At 51.6% G+C, this 18063-nt stretch overlaps 1 protein-coding gene across 1 annotated transcript in view; it reads left to right on the top strand.

Annotated features, from left to right (window-relative positions):
- The window catches only part of SHC3 (SHC adaptor protein 3), a gene marked incomplete at both ends in the record, with an annotated part of 85568 nt that overhangs the window by 16765 nt on the left and 50740 nt on the right, over positions 1 to 18063 (top strand). The window contains one exon of the mRNA XM_080708602.1: positions 8461 to 8531. Coding sequence (XP_080564728.1) covers positions 8461 to 8531 — 71 coding nt within the window. The remainder of the gene's footprint in view (positions 1 to 8460; positions 8532 to 18063) is intronic.

The following is an 18063-nucleotide window of genomic DNA, read 5'->3' as shown; positions in this document are numbered from 1 at the left end:
GAAGAAACTGGCTGGCCACCTGCGCGCGGTCACACGATGCCTAGAACGTGGCTTTTGCTGGGAGGGGATCTGCTTCCGTGGCACTTCTTCACCCCTGTCCTTTGGCTCTGAGGAGCAGCTGTGGTCGACCGCCTTGCTGTCGTTTTCAGAAGAGACCCAGCACAGTGGGTTACTTTTAACCAAACCCCAGCCACACTTCCTCTGTGACTCAGCCGGAGACACACGCCACCCAGCACTCACACGGCTTCCTGGCTTCTTTGATGAACACGTCTCTAGCATTGGTATTAACACAGTTTTCTCCTTGAGATCAAAAGATCAGGACAAAAGGTTGTCACACTCACTGGGAAACTGATACATCCCGGGATGTAACCAAATGGATAGTTTCTCTGGGTGGGAGTTGGAAAAAAGCCTAGGCAGAGAGTTAGTATTGGGTGCTGGGTCGGCACCCGCAACCCCGTTATTCCCACAGGGCCATCCTGGGCGCCCAGGTTCAAGTTTTGGTGCCTGGGTGCACCAGGGCACGTCCTGGCCCAGGAAGAGCTGGGCCTCACTCTTGGCACACACCCGAGGGACGCAGGTTGTCATGCGGGGACACTCGAGTCTCAAGGCCCTTGTCTGTGAAATGGGGCCCACATGGTACTGTCCCTGTAGGGCCACCAGGAACAAAGGCACTAGGCATCTGCAGAGGGCTTGGCAGGGCGCCTGGCGGGTGGCGGGTGCTCCTGAGCCTTCACCCTCTGAGCCATCCCCGTCCTACCGTTCAGTCCAGAGCACCCTTCTCCGGCACACCACGAGTCGGGCCAGCCTCTGCCTTTAGTGGAAGAGGTTGGTTATTCACGCGTATTGATCCAAGAGAACCGTATGTCATAGGTCGGCGCGGCCTCCGGACTCCTGTGATCACATGTATCTGCACACGCAACACGCACCAGCAAATATCATCTCACTAAAGCACTTTCCCAGACAGCCTCCCCCACCCCTACAGGGTTCTTTTCTGCCTTCTAGAATATTCTGATGCTTTTGATTGGTTCATGGTGATGCTTTTTTTTTTTTTTTTTTAAAGCGGGGAGTTTCCAGGGGCATTTTATTTTCTACCTACATACCCAGACCTTTTTTTTTTTTTTTTTTAACTTTGCAACAGAATCTCACTAAGTTGTGGAGGCTGGCCTCAGTCCTGTGATGTCCCTTCTTAGTCTCCAAAATACTGGGATTACATGAGGTCAGAGGTATGCACCACAGAGCCCAGTTTGGCTTCCCAGCCTCCTTCTCCTCTTCCTCCTCCTCCTCCTCTTTCTCCTCTTCCCCTCCTCTTCTTCTTCTTCTCCTCCTTCTCCTTCTCTTTCTCCTTTTTCCCCCCCCCAGTACTGGGATGGAACCCAGGGGCATTCTACCTCCGAGCTACACCCCCAGCCCTATTTTTTATTCTTTATTTTGAAACAGGGTCTCACTGAGTTACAGCGGGCCTCACTAAGTGGCTGAGGTTGTCTGTGAACCGCCATCCTCCCATCTCAGCCTCCCAAATGCTGGGATTACAAGCCTGCGCCACCACGCCCGGTTCTTATTCTTTCTTTTGAAATAGGGTCTCACTAAGTTGCAGAGAGCCTCACTAAGTATCTGAGGCTTGTCGGAGCGTCTTTAACTTGCTCGGCCTCGGTGAATTCATTAAGCAAACGCTGATTCTGTTCTGGTCGCCCGGGGCCGTAGGAACGCTGGGTGGGCAGCTGGGCTGCGTGGACTGTGCGAGCAGAGCTGGGCCGTGGCCCCCTGGCGCTGCTGTGCAGGAGAGCGGGCGTTGGGCCCTGTGGGGAGCGAGGGATGGGGCACCGCAGAGCTGCCAGGGCCAAGTGCCTCTGTTTTGAGGACAGTTTCCTCTGTTTTGAGTGGGCAGAGGCGCCCATGGGACACTGAGGCTCCCCTGCGGCCGGGGAGGGCCGGGCGAGGTCTGCGCCACGTGGGCCATTTGGAAGGGATCCGATGAATGGCGAGAGAAGAGGGGCCGCCCCGCAGGAGGGATCGCATGCAGGAAGTAGACAGGGAAGGGCCCGGAGGGCGTCCAGTGTGGCCGGCGGCTGGAGCGGTGCCAGGGAGTGGAGGGCACCCCTGGTCTTCACCTGTGGCCTCCTCTCTTGACGGCCTGGCGCCTCCCCCGGCAGAGGCCCTCACTCAGCCTGAGCGTCTGGGTGAGACTGGCAGGGAGTGGGGCTCAGTCAACATGCCTGGAGCGATCACGGGGTGGCTGAAGGCTTCGCTAGAGTTTGGGGCTGGGTGCCAGTGTTGAAGGCCAGGCCCCGCTTGGTGCGACTGGGAGAGCGGGCGTTAAGAGGAGGGGCCTGGCCGGGTGTTGAGGTCCCTGAGGACGACCTCGGGGGACGCTGACGCCCTCCTCTTCCTCCTCTGTTTTCTCTGTGATTGTGAGATGAACTGTTTTTTCCCACCGTGATGGGCAGCCTTGCTGCAGGACCCAAGCAATGGGGCGGAACCATCGTGGGCCGGAACCTCCAGAATGGAGGTCCAAAGCCAACCTTTTTCTTTAAGAATGCACCATTCAGGTATTGCGTGTAGTCATGGAAGGCTGACTGAGCGAGGCCTTCCTGGCCAGGTGCAGAGAGCAGCCGGGGCCGGTAGTTCAGGCCCCTTTTCACACTGTGTAATATTCCATCAGGCCACCAGACCAGTTTGCTCGCTACCACTCTCTTGGTGGGTCTTGCTTCCTCTCCAGTTTGATCCTGTTCTCTCTGACACCTGAAGATGTCTGTACTTTTCTTTTGGGGGCAATATGGGCTTGTTTCTCTGGAGTGAATTGCCGGGTCATAGGGCATGCTCACGTCCCGCTTGTTCAGACCACCTGCCATGTCGACCTGGGGCGTCACTTCCAGATTGCTGCATGATTGAGACAAGCCACAGCAGGGCTGGTGGCGCGCGCTTGTAATTCCAGTACTTGGGAGGCTGAGACAGGAGGATCGCAGATTTGTGGCCAGCCTCAGCTATTCAGTGAGACCCTCCAGAACTGAGTGAGACCCTGTTTCAAAAATAAAGAATAAAAATATAGGGCTGGGAGTGTAGCTCGGAGGTAGAATGCCCCTGAGTTCAATCCCCAGTTCTGAAAAAAAAAAAAGACAAGCCGCGACACTTAGACGTAATTAATTCGATCATTACTCAACATTGCGTCCTGTTTTCCTTCCCTTCTCCCCCTCCTCCTCTCTCCCTCCCTCTGTCTTAATTGCTTTCTTCTAGATTCACATTAATTCTTGCTTGAACGCAGTCTCGGCCACTCTCAGACCCTGGCGGGAACTCTCTGGATCTGTGTGTATCTCAGAATGTTCCCCGACGTGTGGTTTGGCCGCGTGTTGAAATCCAGGGACAAAGATGACCTCCTCTCAGGACCCGGGAGCTGTCGCTTCGTTTCTTTTGTGTCTGAAGTTGCTGATGAGAAACCTGTCGTCCGTTATTTTTTCAAATCCACGTATAGTTTTGAAACTGTGGTCAAACATATATAACATAAAAATTATCACTTAAGCCAATTATTTTTTTTTTGCGGGTCTGGGGGTGAAACCCAGGGGCATTCGACCTCTGAGCTACACCCACTGCCTTATTTTTTAGTCTTTATTTTGAAAAAGGGTTTTACTGAGTTGCCGAGGGCCTCACTAAGTAGCTGAGGCTGGCCGCGAACCGTGATCCTGTGGTCTCAGCCTCCTGAATGCTGGGATTACAAGCGTGCGCCGCCATGCCGGGCCTAAGCCAATTTTTTTTTTTATGTGTATACAGTTCGGTAACATTAAGTACAGCCACACGGTTGTCTTTCTTTCTTCTTGTGGTGCTGAGGATTGAACCCAGGGACATTCTACCACTGACCTACATCCCAGCCTTTTGCCGAGAGTCTCAGTAGGTTGTTGAGGCTGGGCTTGAACCCGTGATCCCCTGGTCTCAGCCTCCCAAGGACTGATGGATGAGCCTCCACGCCCGGCTCGTTCTTTCTTACTTAATCTTACGTGCCCGTCACTCTCACTCTCGAACCTTTCACAATTTTGCTTCCTCTAACCATCTCTCTCGTCGCCCGCGCCGTTCAGGATGCGCGCCAAGGCCTGGTCCTCCTCGCAGCACAGCCGCAGTGCCTCGGGCCCGCGGTCGGTCCCGAGGATGGACGGGGCAATGCTCAGTCGTCGTAATCGCGAGGCCGAGAACGAACCGGCTGAGCGGCTCCGCCAGCGCGTCCTCTGCGGTCTCCTCGCTGCGTCGCCGCCTCGGCGTCTTGGGTGTCGCGATTTCCTCTCTCCGTCCGATTCTGATCAGCTCTCTCTCGTTCAGGGGTGCCTGAATGTGGCCGGTCCACCAGGGCCCCTTCTTGGTTCGTGTGTGTGTGTGTGTGTGTGTGTGTGTGTGTGTGTGTGTGTTGCTGGGGATTAAACCAAGGACCATTCTACCTCCAAGCTACGTCCCCAGCCCCTTTTTTATTTTTTGTTTTCAAACAGAGTCTTACTGAGTTGCTGAGAGTTTTGCTACATTGAGGGGCCGGCCTCAAACCTGCAATCTTCCTGTCGCAGTCTCCCGAGTACTGGGATTACAGGTGTGCACCACCATTCCTGGTTGGGAGTCACTCTCTTTAAATTATTATTATTATTATTATTATTTGCAGTTTTGGGGATAGAACTCAGGAGCACTCTATCTCTGAGCTACACTCCCAGCCCTAGTTTTTATTCTTTATTTTGAAACAGGGTCTCACTGAGTTGCAGAGGGCCTCACTAAGTAGCTGAGGCTGTCCGCGAACCACGATCCTCCTGTCTCGGCCTCCCAAGTACCGGCATTTCAGGTGTGTGCCACCACGCCCGGCTGGGATTCACTCTAAGTGTTGTGTACCACTAGGGCTTTGAGTGGAAGGGAATCTGCTGTGTGCGTGGGGAGTGCCAACATCACATAGAGCCCTGAAACAGAAGAAACGTTTCCTTAATCACGACATACACGTGCTGCCTTGGGTTCATTAGACCTGCCTGCACTTAGGATAATGCCTGCTGCTAGGGAAAGGCCGTGTCCCTGTGGTCCTGTGGGGAGAGGCTGACCTCAGGATGCTGCACTCAGTCCTACATGGGCATCAGGAGTTATCATCGCAGCACACCCTTGGCTCAGCCAGGGGAGGCTGTGGCATGTGCTTTATACATTTGCCAAAGCAGAACGGGCGTGGCGGCGCACGCCTGTGATCCCAGTACTCGGGAGGCCGAGACAGGAGGATCTCAGGCTCGAGGCCAGCCTCAGTAACGTAGCTGAGACTCTGTTTCAAAATAAAACATAAGCTGGGCATGGCGCCCGCGAAGAAGGGGCTCGTGGTCCACCACGGGCCCCTCCTCTGCGTCCACGGTAGTGCAGGGCCCACTCTTTCTTTCTGGCTCTTCTGCAGCTCCTCATCTGCCCTGGGTGACATCACTAACTCGCAGAAGCCACCGCCCCTGGGTCCCTGGAGGCCCCAAGTGACAGGCAGGGGCGGGACACTTCTGTCCTCGGGCCGTGGCCTCTTCTGCAATCCCGCTCCTACCGCGTGCCCCCGGTCCCCGGCAGCCTCTGAGCGTCCTGGGGAGAAGCGCAGAGGCCCTCGCCTTTCGGCCGCTGGGGACGGGACCAGCCCCTGCTGGCTCTCCGGGGCCAGCTGGGACCCGCAGAGTCGCAGCTGGTGACAGCCAGAGCGGACCCCCGCCCCGGCCCGCACCGGACGGCGGCTCAGACTCACAGGTGCAGGGCAGGGTCCGTACCCGGCAAGACGCTCTGCCAAGATCCCGGCTTTTGTGCCCTTAAGTGTGGAAGGAGCTACAGTTCTCATCTATTTTCCTCTTGTTCCCCACGATGAATTGAGTTTTCTTTTAGGGCCATGGTAAATTGCAGCTTGTTATTTTATTTTATTTTTTCCTTCTGATGGCTTGCCTACACAGTCCCATTATGTCTTTGAATTCTTCAGCGAGCCAGTTCGGTTTATTCTTTTAGCAGGACTCTGTTTTCCTGTTGCCAGGACTCGTGTCTTTACTCTCAACAGTTCTCACTCAGAACGCGAATTGTGTTCAGTGCCCTTGAGTTATTATCTTTAATAACAGCGATGTTTTCCTGTAGCCCATCTAGTGCCCAGAGAAAGCTTTCAGAAACTTGATTGGAGTTATTCTTTTTAATATCGTTAACTTGAGTTTTCATACAGTCCATCTACCATTTTGTTGGCTTGTTTATTTGTTTGGTTGGTACTGGAGATGGAACCCAGGGGAATGATACCTCTGAGCTACATCCCCAGCCCCTTTTATTTTCTTCCTTGGAAACAGAGCCTTGCTAAGTTGCTGAGCCTTGAACCTGCGATCCCCCTGTCTCAGCCTCCCAGGTACCAGGACACGGGCATCTAGCACCACGCTTGGCTCCATCGGCCATTTTTGTGCCATCCATTTTTTAAGAACTGGGAGTTTTTGGGTACTCGGACTGGGAATTTTTGTGTGTTCAGGACTTAGCATAGGAAATAGGGGGAGCCAGTAAACTCTAGTGAAACTTAGGCTACTATCAGCTTTTAGTGTGAACTGTAACTAAGCCCTCAGCCACATGTATAAAGGGGCTCCAAGATCCTGAGCTGGGTAGACAAGTAACAATATTCCTGGTCTCCCAGGACACGGGTGTGCAGCAGATGGGGACACACACTTCGTATCAATCCAGAAGGTGGTGCCGAGGCTCAGGGAGACTTAAATAAAACAGACTCTACTTGAATTCTCAGTACTCGGGGAGCTAAGACAGGAGGACTGCAGGTTCGAGGACAGCCTCAGCAAGTAGTGAGACCCTGTTTCAAAATAAAAATAAAATTGGCTGGGAGCGTAGCAACGAGAGCCTCACTCCAGACCAGCCGCCAGGTGCGGGGTGGGCTCGGTGACCGACCGTAAGCCTGGGGAAGATTCTAGATGCTCTGAATAGCTGTCATTTCATGACGGCTCAGGTCTCCACGTCATTTCAGAGGCACTCTTTGTCCAGCATCGAGCCTAAAAGGCAAATTACTCAATATGTTGCTAAAATGTTCAAAAGACGGTAGTCTTTTTTCTTCAGGGCTGGCGTGGGTGACTCCCTGTTGTGGGTGAGGCCTGGGAATAGTAATCCTGGGCCTGGGAATAGTAATCCTAACCCTAACCCTCAGAGATGTCTCTAGACAGTCACCAGGGGTGGGAATAACAGGGCTAAGTCTCCATAGCTTATTTATTTTTCTTTTGGTACTGGAGCATTCTGCCTTCAAGATACATCTCTCCCTCTCTACCCCCCACCCTCTTCTTCTCTTCTCTTCCCTTCTCTTCCCTTCTCTTCTCTCCTCTCCTCTCCCCTCCCCTCCCCTCCCCTCCCCTCCCCTCCCCTCCCCCCCCTCTCTCATTTTGAAACAGGGTCTCACTAAGTTGCCGAGAGGCTTGTTAAGTTGCCGAGGCTGGCCTGAAACCTGTGATCCTCTTGTCTCAGTCCTCCAAGTACTGGGACTGCAAGCCTGTGCCACCATGCCCCGCGTGGAAGGCCTTTGATAAAAAAGCCAGATTCAGAAAGTCAAAGACTGTATTTTTCTCTCATGTCGAAACTAAAGAGTAAATGGTAAAAAAAAAGAGGAGTTGCTCATGAAAATAAAAGGGAGATTAGTAAGGTAGAGAGAGGGGGCTGGGGGAGGGAGGAGAGAAGGTTAAGGGAAGGCTCTGGGGGGGTGAAATCGATCAAGTTATTTTATGTACATCTACAGATAGGCCGCAGGAAATCCTACATACATGTCTATGTGCGTATATGTACATGTATGTAACTATTATGCGGCAATAAAAATGTAAAGCATGTATAAATTCTTACAAGCCTGAAAAGAAGCAGAAATATAATGTTGGGTCTGGGCTGTGGTTTCATGGCAAATATGTGTTTAAATAACATTGAGGGATTGTTTACGATTTCTGCATTTTACAGTGTATAAGTCATACTTCAAAGAGCTTTTAAAAAGTGCATCTAAATAAAATAATAATACTAATATGTTTTAGAAAAGTCAAGTATAGTGCCAATCTAATAATTCAGGATATTTTCTTATGGGTATGAATTATTACTTTCATAGAAACAGGACAAAACCTCACCACAGTCTTTAGACTTAAAATGTGACTTCAAAAATGTGTATTGCTAGCTGGGCACAGTGGTACACATTTGTAATACCAGACCTTGGGAGGCTGAGACAGGAGGACCGCAGGTTTGCAGCCAGCCTTAGCTACTTAGTGAGGCCCTCCACAACTTAGTGAGACCCTCTTTCAAAAGTAAAAAATAAAAAAATAGGGGTGGGGGTGTAGCTTGAACGTCCCTAGGTTCAATCCCTAGCACCACAAAAAATAAATAAAAAATAAAAGAGAGAAAGAAATAATGAAATGTGCATTGCTTCCCCCAGTGACCTCGTTCTAGTTAGGAATCGCCCCGCATGCCAGTTCCCAGGGCTCATGATTCTGTTTCTTCCCCTTTCAGTACTTGGGGTGTGTTGAAGTCCTACGCTCCATGAGGTCTCTTGACTTCAGTACAAGAACACAGGTCACCAGGTAAGCTCCCGTGAAAGTGGATTCCGTGATTTTTGCCTCAGGAAGGAAACGTCTCATAGGTGCACGACCTAGAAGGCTCTGGAAGGACAGATGGCCCCCTCGGGTGCTGGAGACTGGTGATGGACACCCACATGGGTGTGACTGCCCACGTGGGCCTCTCAGCGGGAGCCCTGTAAAGGACACTCGGCCCTCACTGGCTTAATTTTTATAATCAGGTCGCAGGCCCATGATGCAATCTGAGTGTTCTCCTGGTTTCTTTCGTGCAGGAAATGCTAATACGGGATTGAGGTTTTAAAATTTATGGAAACGTGTTCTTTTTATAAAAGAAAATCAAGATGTCGAGAGAGAATCTCTAACAATATACACAGAGAGTAAACTGCACAGAACTGGGACGAGAAATATTGACAGGAGTCCATTAAGAAGCAGACCAATCCCAGTAGCACTTTGTCATTAGAAAAATACCGGTGTCAAGTCCTCTCGTAGAAGAAAATTGTGACCGTCTGCAATGCTGTCTTTCTGTGGTCAAGGAGTTTCTTTGCTTTAGGCACTTGTGGAGTTGCTTGCCACTAGATAGTGGTCTAGGAAAATGCCTCCTGATTACTTCATTCAAACCACTGTGTCCGGTATCTTTGACTTAACAAGCTGTCTTAGTGAGCGCTTTGTTGCGGTGACAAAAATATCCGACAGGAAGAACTTACAGGACCACAGATTTATTTGAGCTTGTGGTTTTAGAGGTTCAGTCCATGGTTGGCTGACCCCAAGAAAAATATCTCAGCAAGGTGGCAGAGAAAAGCTGCTCTCAGGTCACAGATGTTAGAAGGAGAAGGGGGAACTAGGGACAGAGAGAGTCCCCAAGACCACATCCCCAGTGACCCCCTTCCTCTGACCACGCACCACCTGCTGGCCGTTGCCACCCAGTAAATACATTCAAATTATTAATCCACGTGGGGATGTATCTACTGATGAGATCCCAGCCCCGATTCAGTTATTTCACCTCTGAACAGCTTTGCACTGACATTGCATGGCTTTTCTGGGTGACATTCTATATTCAAACCGTAACACGGCAAGCCAAAGTCCAAGACTGAAATCCAGAAAGCACTTATTTATGGAAATGCGCTGCTAAGCGATGTGCAGGCCTCGGTGCCCTCCTACGACCTCTTACTCCTCACTGAAGTTCGTGGTCAAGAAGTGATGGAGTGATGGTGCCCTCTCTCTCAAGCCACACGAGACGTGGGTGGGGCTGAGGGAGACGTACTCACACAAGTCTCCTGCGCTGAGCAAGGCATCCATCTTTGCATACTTGTAGAGAGTGGCTCACGAGAGGTGCTCAAAGGCAAAGGAATGGTATTTTGAACCCAGAGCGTTGACAAGAAACATCTGCCTGTTTCCATGGTCAACCATTCATTTGTTCTGCTCATGAAAAGGCGCCAGGGTACCAAAGAATGAAGAAGGGTTACGGTGTCTGGGGGATCTGAGAACCCCAGGGAGCTGTGCTCATTCTTAAAGGAACAGCTGTCAACTGGGAAAGTACTGTTGATCTTTCCTACTGAATTCTGAATTTCTGAGATAACTTCCTGCCGTGTTAATGCTCTTGATGTGTTTATTGAGATCTTCTGTTTATGCACACACAACCCTCTGGGCAGCAGGGGCTGTCTGCTCTGCTGGACCTTCTCCAGGGTCAGGGAGAAAGATCATTTACCTCGGGGGCCCTGGGGCACTGGTGGGTGGGGTGGGGAAATAAGCAAAAAATTCCAGCTTTCCCTTGAAGAGCTTCTGATTCTTAGGGATCGTCCGAGATAGAATCTGAGTGGAAAAGCCAGGATAATCTCAAAGAATAAGACAAATGGGCTAGACCTTGGTGGGGCTGGAGTCTGGAGGTCTTTCCCGTCCCTACCCTTAGGTACGGTAAGAGCGCAGAGATGAAGTGGTCAGAGTCAGGCGCCATTCACAGATGTGGGACCTTGGTGTCGGCCTCTGGGCTTGCACAAGAAGCACCTCTAGTCTTACCTGACTTCTGAAAGCCATGTGCCCTGGTCCCCATGATACTTTCTGTCTCTGGGGTCATCTCTGTCATGTGATCTGCTTCTTAGAAGAGTTAATTGCTGGAGATTGCTCAAAGAAACAATTTCACAAATCAACATCAGCATCTACGAAAAGAATGTTCTACAGATGCCTTGAGGATGTCGCCCAGTGTGGAGCTTTTAAGGCCTCAGTGGTGGCTTACGTGTTAAACTGGCCACAATTCAATTTTACCACCATAGTTTACCTGATATACTAAAGATACTCTCGGACAAGGTGCAGGGAGGTCTAATGTGGGCTCAGACTGTATTATGCAGGTCTGAGGAACGGTTGTTTCCAAGGGCATCATTAACAGGCACAGGTACTCTAATAGCAGTACTTAGGAGGCTGAGACAGGAGGATCACAGATTCCAGGCCAGCCTCAGCAACTTAGTGAGGCCCTGTTTTAAAATTAAAAAAAGAAGACTGGAAGTGTGGCTTGCAGGCAGAATGCCTCTGGACTTAATCCCTACTATAAAAAAAATTATTTTTATATGCAAATAAAGTCCAACCTACCTATTTGATTACTTTTTGGATATAAATGAAAAATTATGTGCCGAGATGTTTTGGAGACCCCGCCAGCCGTATCATGTGCTTTTGCAGGTTAGATTTAGTTTTATGCTGTTCTTGGCATCTGATTTTCAGTTCGCTGCGACCCTTTCAAAAGCACCAGGCATGGACTTCTGGTTTCTTCCTAAAGGATAACTTTAAAAATTACTCAGCAAAGTTGGCTTCATTTATGTATGTCGTGCCTCAGTGGCTGCTAAAAACCTTCCCCCAACACCTTGATCCCAGGGGATCGATCATTCCTTCTCCTAATCGCTGTCTTGGGGATCGCCTGGCTGTAGGGCCCGGCTCTGCTGACCTTCACCCGAGTAAGCCTGGGCTGAGTTGCGGCAGGCACTAGCTGCCACGGACAGCTGCTGCTGTTAGGAGTTTCCACGCATGGAATGGCTTGGAGTCAAAATTATTATCATTAGAGAAATGGGGCAGCTATGAAAAAGCAGGAAAAGCTTCTGTGTCTCCTTCAACCAGCATCCTTTTTTACTCAGGGTTTATTTTATTTTATTTTATTTTTGCGGTACCGGGGATGAAACCCAGGGGCTTTCTACCTCCGAGATACACTCCCAGCCCCATTTTTACAATTCTTTATTTCGAAACAGGTTCTCACTGAGTTCCAAAGGGCCTCACTAGGTAGAACCTGCGGCTGGCCTTGAACCGCGATCCTCCTGTCTCAGCCTCCCAAATGCTGAGATTACAAGCATGCGCCACCACGCTTGGCTTTAATGAGGGTTTAAACAAAGCATTTGTAAAAATGATTAAACGACAAGGAGGTCACGGGTTAAGCTTAGGGAGAGGCGGTCACGGGATAGGCTTTAGGGAGAGGTCATTAGGAGTTAACCTGAGGGAAGGGTCAACATTACTGGGAACAAAGAAGACGTCACAGTGTGCCCTGCTTTTTGGTCCCCTCCGATTCTTGGAAGTTTGTCTGCTTGCAGATCAGTACCACTCGGCCAGGACTATGTAGGTAGCCAAGCCAGTTTGAGATGGTAATCTCAGCGTGCGGGTCAACACGGCTCCTAACACTCATTTGCCATCCCGTGTGAGACGCGTGTTAACAAACCACGCCTCAACAGCTGTTGAGAAAAACAGACGGGTTCTGCAGGGCAGGGGCTGGCAGAGGGGGGGGGCACTGTTTAAGTTTGCTCCGTCTCTGCCCAGCTTTGAGGACTCCAGGGGAAGGAGCCCGGCAGTCTTGGTGGCATTGCTGTGACGGCCTTTGGTGGTTTTGCATCCCTAGGGCAGCCTGTGGGTGGGAGTCACAGAGGGGCCGAGAGGCCCCGTGTTGGTGAAATGTACCCCGAGAACAGAGAGGCACTCGGGGGGACAGCAGCTTCCCTGGAGGGGAATTGCTTCCCAAGGGCTCTTGGTCACAGGCTGGGCAGAGGACAGGGAGATTCCCTGAGCTGCTTCCAAAAAGCAGCCAGATCCAGCTATGCGTGCGGCCCCCGGCACGCTGCCCTCAACCGCTGTCTTTGTGGACCCTCAGTGCGCACGGTGATGTTAAAGGTTGTATAGAAATCCTGGAACAGGGAATAGGAAAATCTGTGTTTTAATACTTTCCGGTCTTGTTCAAACAGACAGAGGGAGGCCCCTGTGTTTGTGACACAGATTTCGCTTTTCTGTGTGGCCCCGGTGGGCTTGAGGGAGGAGGAGCTGGAGCACTGGCTCCCAGCCGAGGCTGCCACAGACCTCTGCTTTGATCTGAGAGGGCCACTGGGTCGCCATAGCGGCCACTGTAGCTACATACACTGGCCACCATCTGGCCTCGAGCCTGACTTTAGCAAGCTGCCTGTGTGTGCCCCTGAGAATCCCTCCCCTGGGGTTCGGTGTCGCACACAATGGTTCCATGTGACTAGTTCCCCTCTGAGTGGGAAGCGCTCAGGAAGTACGCTGGGGTCTGAGCACTGCCCGGGCTCAGGGCGTCCCTGCCCGCCCAAGAGGAACACAAAGGCCCTGCCCTGTCACCAGGCCTCGCCTTTCTTCACTGCTAGTTCTCTGAGTGTTGAAGTCCTGGCTCTCACATCACTGCAGCTATGATGGGGTGGGGTAAGGGAACCCGGGGCAGAGAGTGAGCCACCAGAGAGGTCCAGGGACCGCAGCTGAGAAGCTGGGATCTTTCCTGCCTGATGTTTTTTTGCCAGGGACTTGGGTTAGAAGGTAAGCTGGATGCGTGGCTCATGCCTGTAACCCCAGTACTTTGGGGGTTGAGACAGGAGGATCACGGGTTGGACGCCAGCCTCAGGAATTTAGCGAAATCCTCTACAAGACCCTGTTTCGAAATAAAAAGTGAAAAGGACTGGGGGTATAGCTCGGAGGTAGAATGCTTCTGGGTTCAGTCCCCGAGCCCCTATTCCCCCGCCCCACACGGCTGGGGTGTAGCTCGGAGGTAGTCTGCCCCTGGGTTCAATCCCCAGTACCCTGCCTCTCCACCCCCGACCCCTCCACAAAGGGCTGAGGGTGTGAGTCAGAGGTAGAACACCCCTGGGTTCGATCCGCAGCACCAAAAAAAAAACAGGTTTGTAAGCGGTGATTTTGGGGAGAACATGCCGGGTTTTGGGCAGCTGCAGGACTTTGAGCCAGCAGCCATAAGAAGAAAGTGGAGAATGGGAGACCTGAGCGTGTGGAGGGCGTGGTCTCCTCCCGCCCCACCCCAGGCACCAGGACCCGCACCCACACCAGCACCCGCACCGGCTCCGCAGCCCTGGTCTTCAACTGCAGGAGCGCCAGCCAGCCAGACGTCTGCACCGCTGGCCGCTCTGACCTCCTCTTCTCTTCCAAGAGTTCACCTGGGAAGCTTGATTCTGGAGTTCCAAATTTCTATAAATGCTCTCGGAGAAAAAAAAAATAAAAGAAGTCCAAGGTAAACACTGCGCCCTGAGACTCCTCAGATCCTTGGAGGCCCAGCACCCCCTGAGCGAGCGCACCCCACCCCACTGCGTGTGCTCACAGATACCTCCCCCGACCAACGCTCATACTCCTTATACTTGTAAGAGAGGGTCTGGCCTGGCTCGCCCCGGTGCCAGGGAGGGGTGTCTGTGGCCACCCCCCGCCATCTCTGTGCCGCGTGGACACTGGATCACAAGTTCGTTTGGGGCTGGAGGCTTGTGTACAGCGCAGTTTGAAGAAGTCACATTTCCTAACAGGAGGTCTGTGCTGTTTCCAGAGTGTTTGCATTTCTCTGGGCTCCAGACTGGCCTCTGGGAGCAGGTGCGAGGGAGGAGGAGAGGTAAGGCCTGAGCTCCCGGGAACCTCGGACGTCTGGGCGGTTCTGGGCGGGTCTGGTGACACCTGCCCCAGTGATGGTGGAGAGACCCAGGGAGCTCCGTGCGGCTCAAGGTGGTAATGATTCCTCCTGGAAAGTCGGTGGCAGCAGGCTACTAAACGGGCAGAAATCCCCGTAAGTGCCTTACGTTCATGAGGCGTCTCGTTCGGCAGGCTAGCTAGGTTAGCAAGGCCCTCCCTTTGGAAACAGCATTCTGAAGAGCCCATCTTTGAAAATCCAACACTTGGAGCATATTAAGATAAACACTTTTTTTTTCAGTACTGGAGATGGAACCCAGGGGCATTCTACCTCTGAGCTATGGCCCCAGCCCTATTTTTTATGCTTTATTTTGAAACAGGGTCTCACTGAGTTGCAAAGAGCTTCACTAAGTAGCTGAGGCTGTCCGCAAACCGCGATCCTCTTGTCTCAGCCTCCCGAATGCTGGGATTACAAGCGTGCGCCACCACACTGGGCTTTATGATAAACACTTTTGCAGCCGGCCCACAGAACAGAAGAGGAGGCGGCTGCAGCTCCCCAGCTTCCTTCTATCTGAGAAGGAATCTTATCAATAGATCTGATTTTTACAAGCAGACTGCTTGACTAGGACATTTCAGAATATCTTTTTTTTTTTTTTTTTTGTACAAAATAAACAGCTCTGTTGGCCGGGCGTGGTGGCGCACGCTTGTAATCCCCGCACTTGGGAGGCAGAGACAGGAGGATCGCGCAGGTTCAAAGCCAGCCGCGCGCGCTGGCTTAGGAGACCCTGTTTCCAAATAAAAATGTAAAAATAGGTCTGGGAGTGTAGCCCGGAGGTAGAAGGGCTTCCAGGAACCCCAGTACCACCACACACACAAAAAAAGAAAAAATAAAAAGAAAAGAAAAAAAAAATAAACAGCTCTGTTGATTTCAGTTAGACCAGCCTGGGAAAGGAGTGCATCTATTTTCATAGCCTGTCTGAGCAGGTTGAGTGGGGGGCGGGGAAGGACAGCGCAGAGTGACCAGCCCTCCGGCCCGTGCAGTTGCGGAATAGCTAGCGCCCGACCTGTTCCTGCAGCCCTGTTCTCAATGTTGTTGGTCCGGACGTGTCTCCAGCCCACACTTCTTAGAATGAAAGACCTGAGATAACTTAAAATGAGAAAAAAAAAAAAAAAAGTTTGCCTTGGCGCACAGTTTTGGAGGCCGCAACTCAGGCCGGATTGGCTCTGCTGTTCTGGGCCTGTGGTCGGCAGGCATCATGGCAGGCGTATATGACCGAGTGAAGCTGCTTATCTCATGAGCCAGGGAGTGCGAGGAAGAGGAAGAGGTCCGGTCTCACGGTCCTTTTTGGGGGCAGGCCCCCATGATCTATGGGCCTCCCAGAAAGCCCTTCCTCCTAAAGATCTGTCACCCGTCCCTATCCCCAATACTGCCACCAAGGAGACGACGCACGGCCTTTGGGGGAGCTTCAAGATACAAACTCAAGCAGTGGGCTGGGGAAGGCCCGGCAGCCCCCAAGGGCATCCTGGCACACTCCTGCAGGTGATAATAAAAGTTAAAGGTCCCCGCTGTCCCTGCCACAGGGCGCCAGACAGAAGGGACCTTTCGCTGCACTTGGCCCACAGGACTGTGGAATTCTTTAAGAACCCAGCAGGATGGTTAGTGGGGCCACAGGGATGATCTGTGTCCCCGAAGCTCTGGTCAAGACAGGGTCTCAGATGTCTCACCCACGAGAGCAGTCGATTTCAGACCCGAGCACCCATCAGAGGCGCCTGCAGGGCTCATTCCCACGCCGCTGGCCAAGTTTCTGCTCAGTGGATGTGCGATGGGGCACGAGAACCCGAATTCCTAACAAGCGCTCAGTGGAGGCCGATGCCGCCCCTCCAGGCCTCCCACGTTGAGAGCCATTGCTCCAGAGTCCTACTTTTAGTTCCAGAACCATCCGCATCCACACCATCTCTGAAACCACAGCCCGGAAAATGAGTCTGTTGATTTTTTTTTCTCTCTCGGCAGATCCCACTCATCTAGAAATGTTAAAAATGGACACCGTGGGTGAGTTGGTGGCTGAGAATAGTTTAAATGGAATCCGCGCAGCGAATCCACGGTGCTCGTCCCGTGCCGTGAGGACCACCTGGCAGGACGCGTATTTATAGGCCTCACGCCACAGAGCACCTCTCCGACTGCTCCTTTTCTGTCTCTGAGCTCACATCCCCCACCCCAATATTTTATTCCGAAGGATCCCTTTGCTCTTGTCAGGGGTAGCCTGGCGCGGGGGGTGTGGAGTCAGATGGTCTGTGCTCTGTACCGTTTTACCTGGGTGGGCTTGCACACGGAACCGAAGTTCTCTGTGTCTCTGGTCCTCAATAGCACAACCTCCTTCACAGGGTCGAGAATTTATCTAGCTTGTTATCAGCATAAAGAGAGACATACAGATCAGTGGAACCGAATGGAGAAGCTGGGGTTATTTTCATATATGACGGTTTATTTTTGACAAAGGTGCCAAGATAGCAGGAAAGGGTAGCTTTTTCGACTAATGAGGCTGGGACAGTTGAATCTCTAGATGAAAGAAACAAAAAGAGAAGCCGGGCGGGGTGCCGCACGCTTGTCATTCCAGCATTCAGGAGGCTGAGACAGGAGGATGGCTGTTCGCGGACAGCCTCAGCTACTTAGTGAGGCCCTCTGCAACTCAGTGAGACCCTGTTTCCAAATAGTAAAAAATAGGGCTGGGGGTGTGGCTCGGAGGTAGAGTGCCCCTGGGTTCCATCCCCAGTACCCAAAACAAACAAACAAACAAACAAATAAAAACAAACAAAAAGATAACAGCAACACTCCTATCACAGGCTCCGGGGCATATGCTTATAATCCCAACTCTCTGGGAGGCTGAGGCAGGACAATTGCAAGTTCAAGGCCCAGCCTGGGCAATTTAGCAAGACCTTGTCTCAAATTAAAAAGTAAAAAGGGCTGGTGATGTGGCTCAGGGCAGAGTGCCCCTGGGTCAGTCCCTAGTACTGCAATCAATCAGTCAACCGGGGAAGTAATATTAAATAATTTCCCCTTTCTGTCTGCCCAGGGCCTTTTCATGAATATGAGAATATTTTTATGAATGTTCTCAGCAGCATGGAATTCATTTATTTTAGAAAGCATAGCTTCTCTTGTTTGGTATAATGCCCAATTTCCCTTCACATTTCATTAACTACTTCTAATCTTGAAAAATGATGACTTACTGGATAACTTAAAGATAAGGAGCTCAGGACTTCTTTTGAAGTAAAGCCTTTGAGAACTGAAAATTAAATTCAATTAGCCACTCTGCAATTTCCTGTAATTTAGTTAACTACTCTTTACTACTTAAAATATCAGCTAAGAGAGAGAGATGGTCTTGGTTGAATGAAAGCCCGCCAGCCCCTCTGGGGAGGTGGTTTGTCGCTGGTGATCTTTTAAAAACGATTATTGATTGATTGATGGATTGAGGTGCTGGGGATTGAGCCCAGAACGTTACACATGCCAGGCAAGTGCTGGACCACGGAGCCACTTCCCCAGCCCTGGCCGGTGTTCTTGGTAAGAGCGCCCAGGGTCCCCGCACTGCCCCCGGCGCCCCCTCCCCACCCTGCGGTCTCTGCAGCGCCCTCTGGTGGAGCTTCTAACAGCCCCCGTGGAACACCTGCCCTGTGGTGG

This window comes from Muscardinus avellanarius, assembly GCF_963383645.1.
Source record: "Muscardinus avellanarius genome assembly, chromosome: 13".
In the NCBI taxonomy this organism is placed as follows: domain Eukaryota; kingdom Metazoa; phylum Chordata; class Mammalia; order Rodentia; family Gliridae; genus Muscardinus; species Muscardinus avellanarius.
This window is presented reverse-complemented; position numbering and strand designations above follow the sequence as displayed.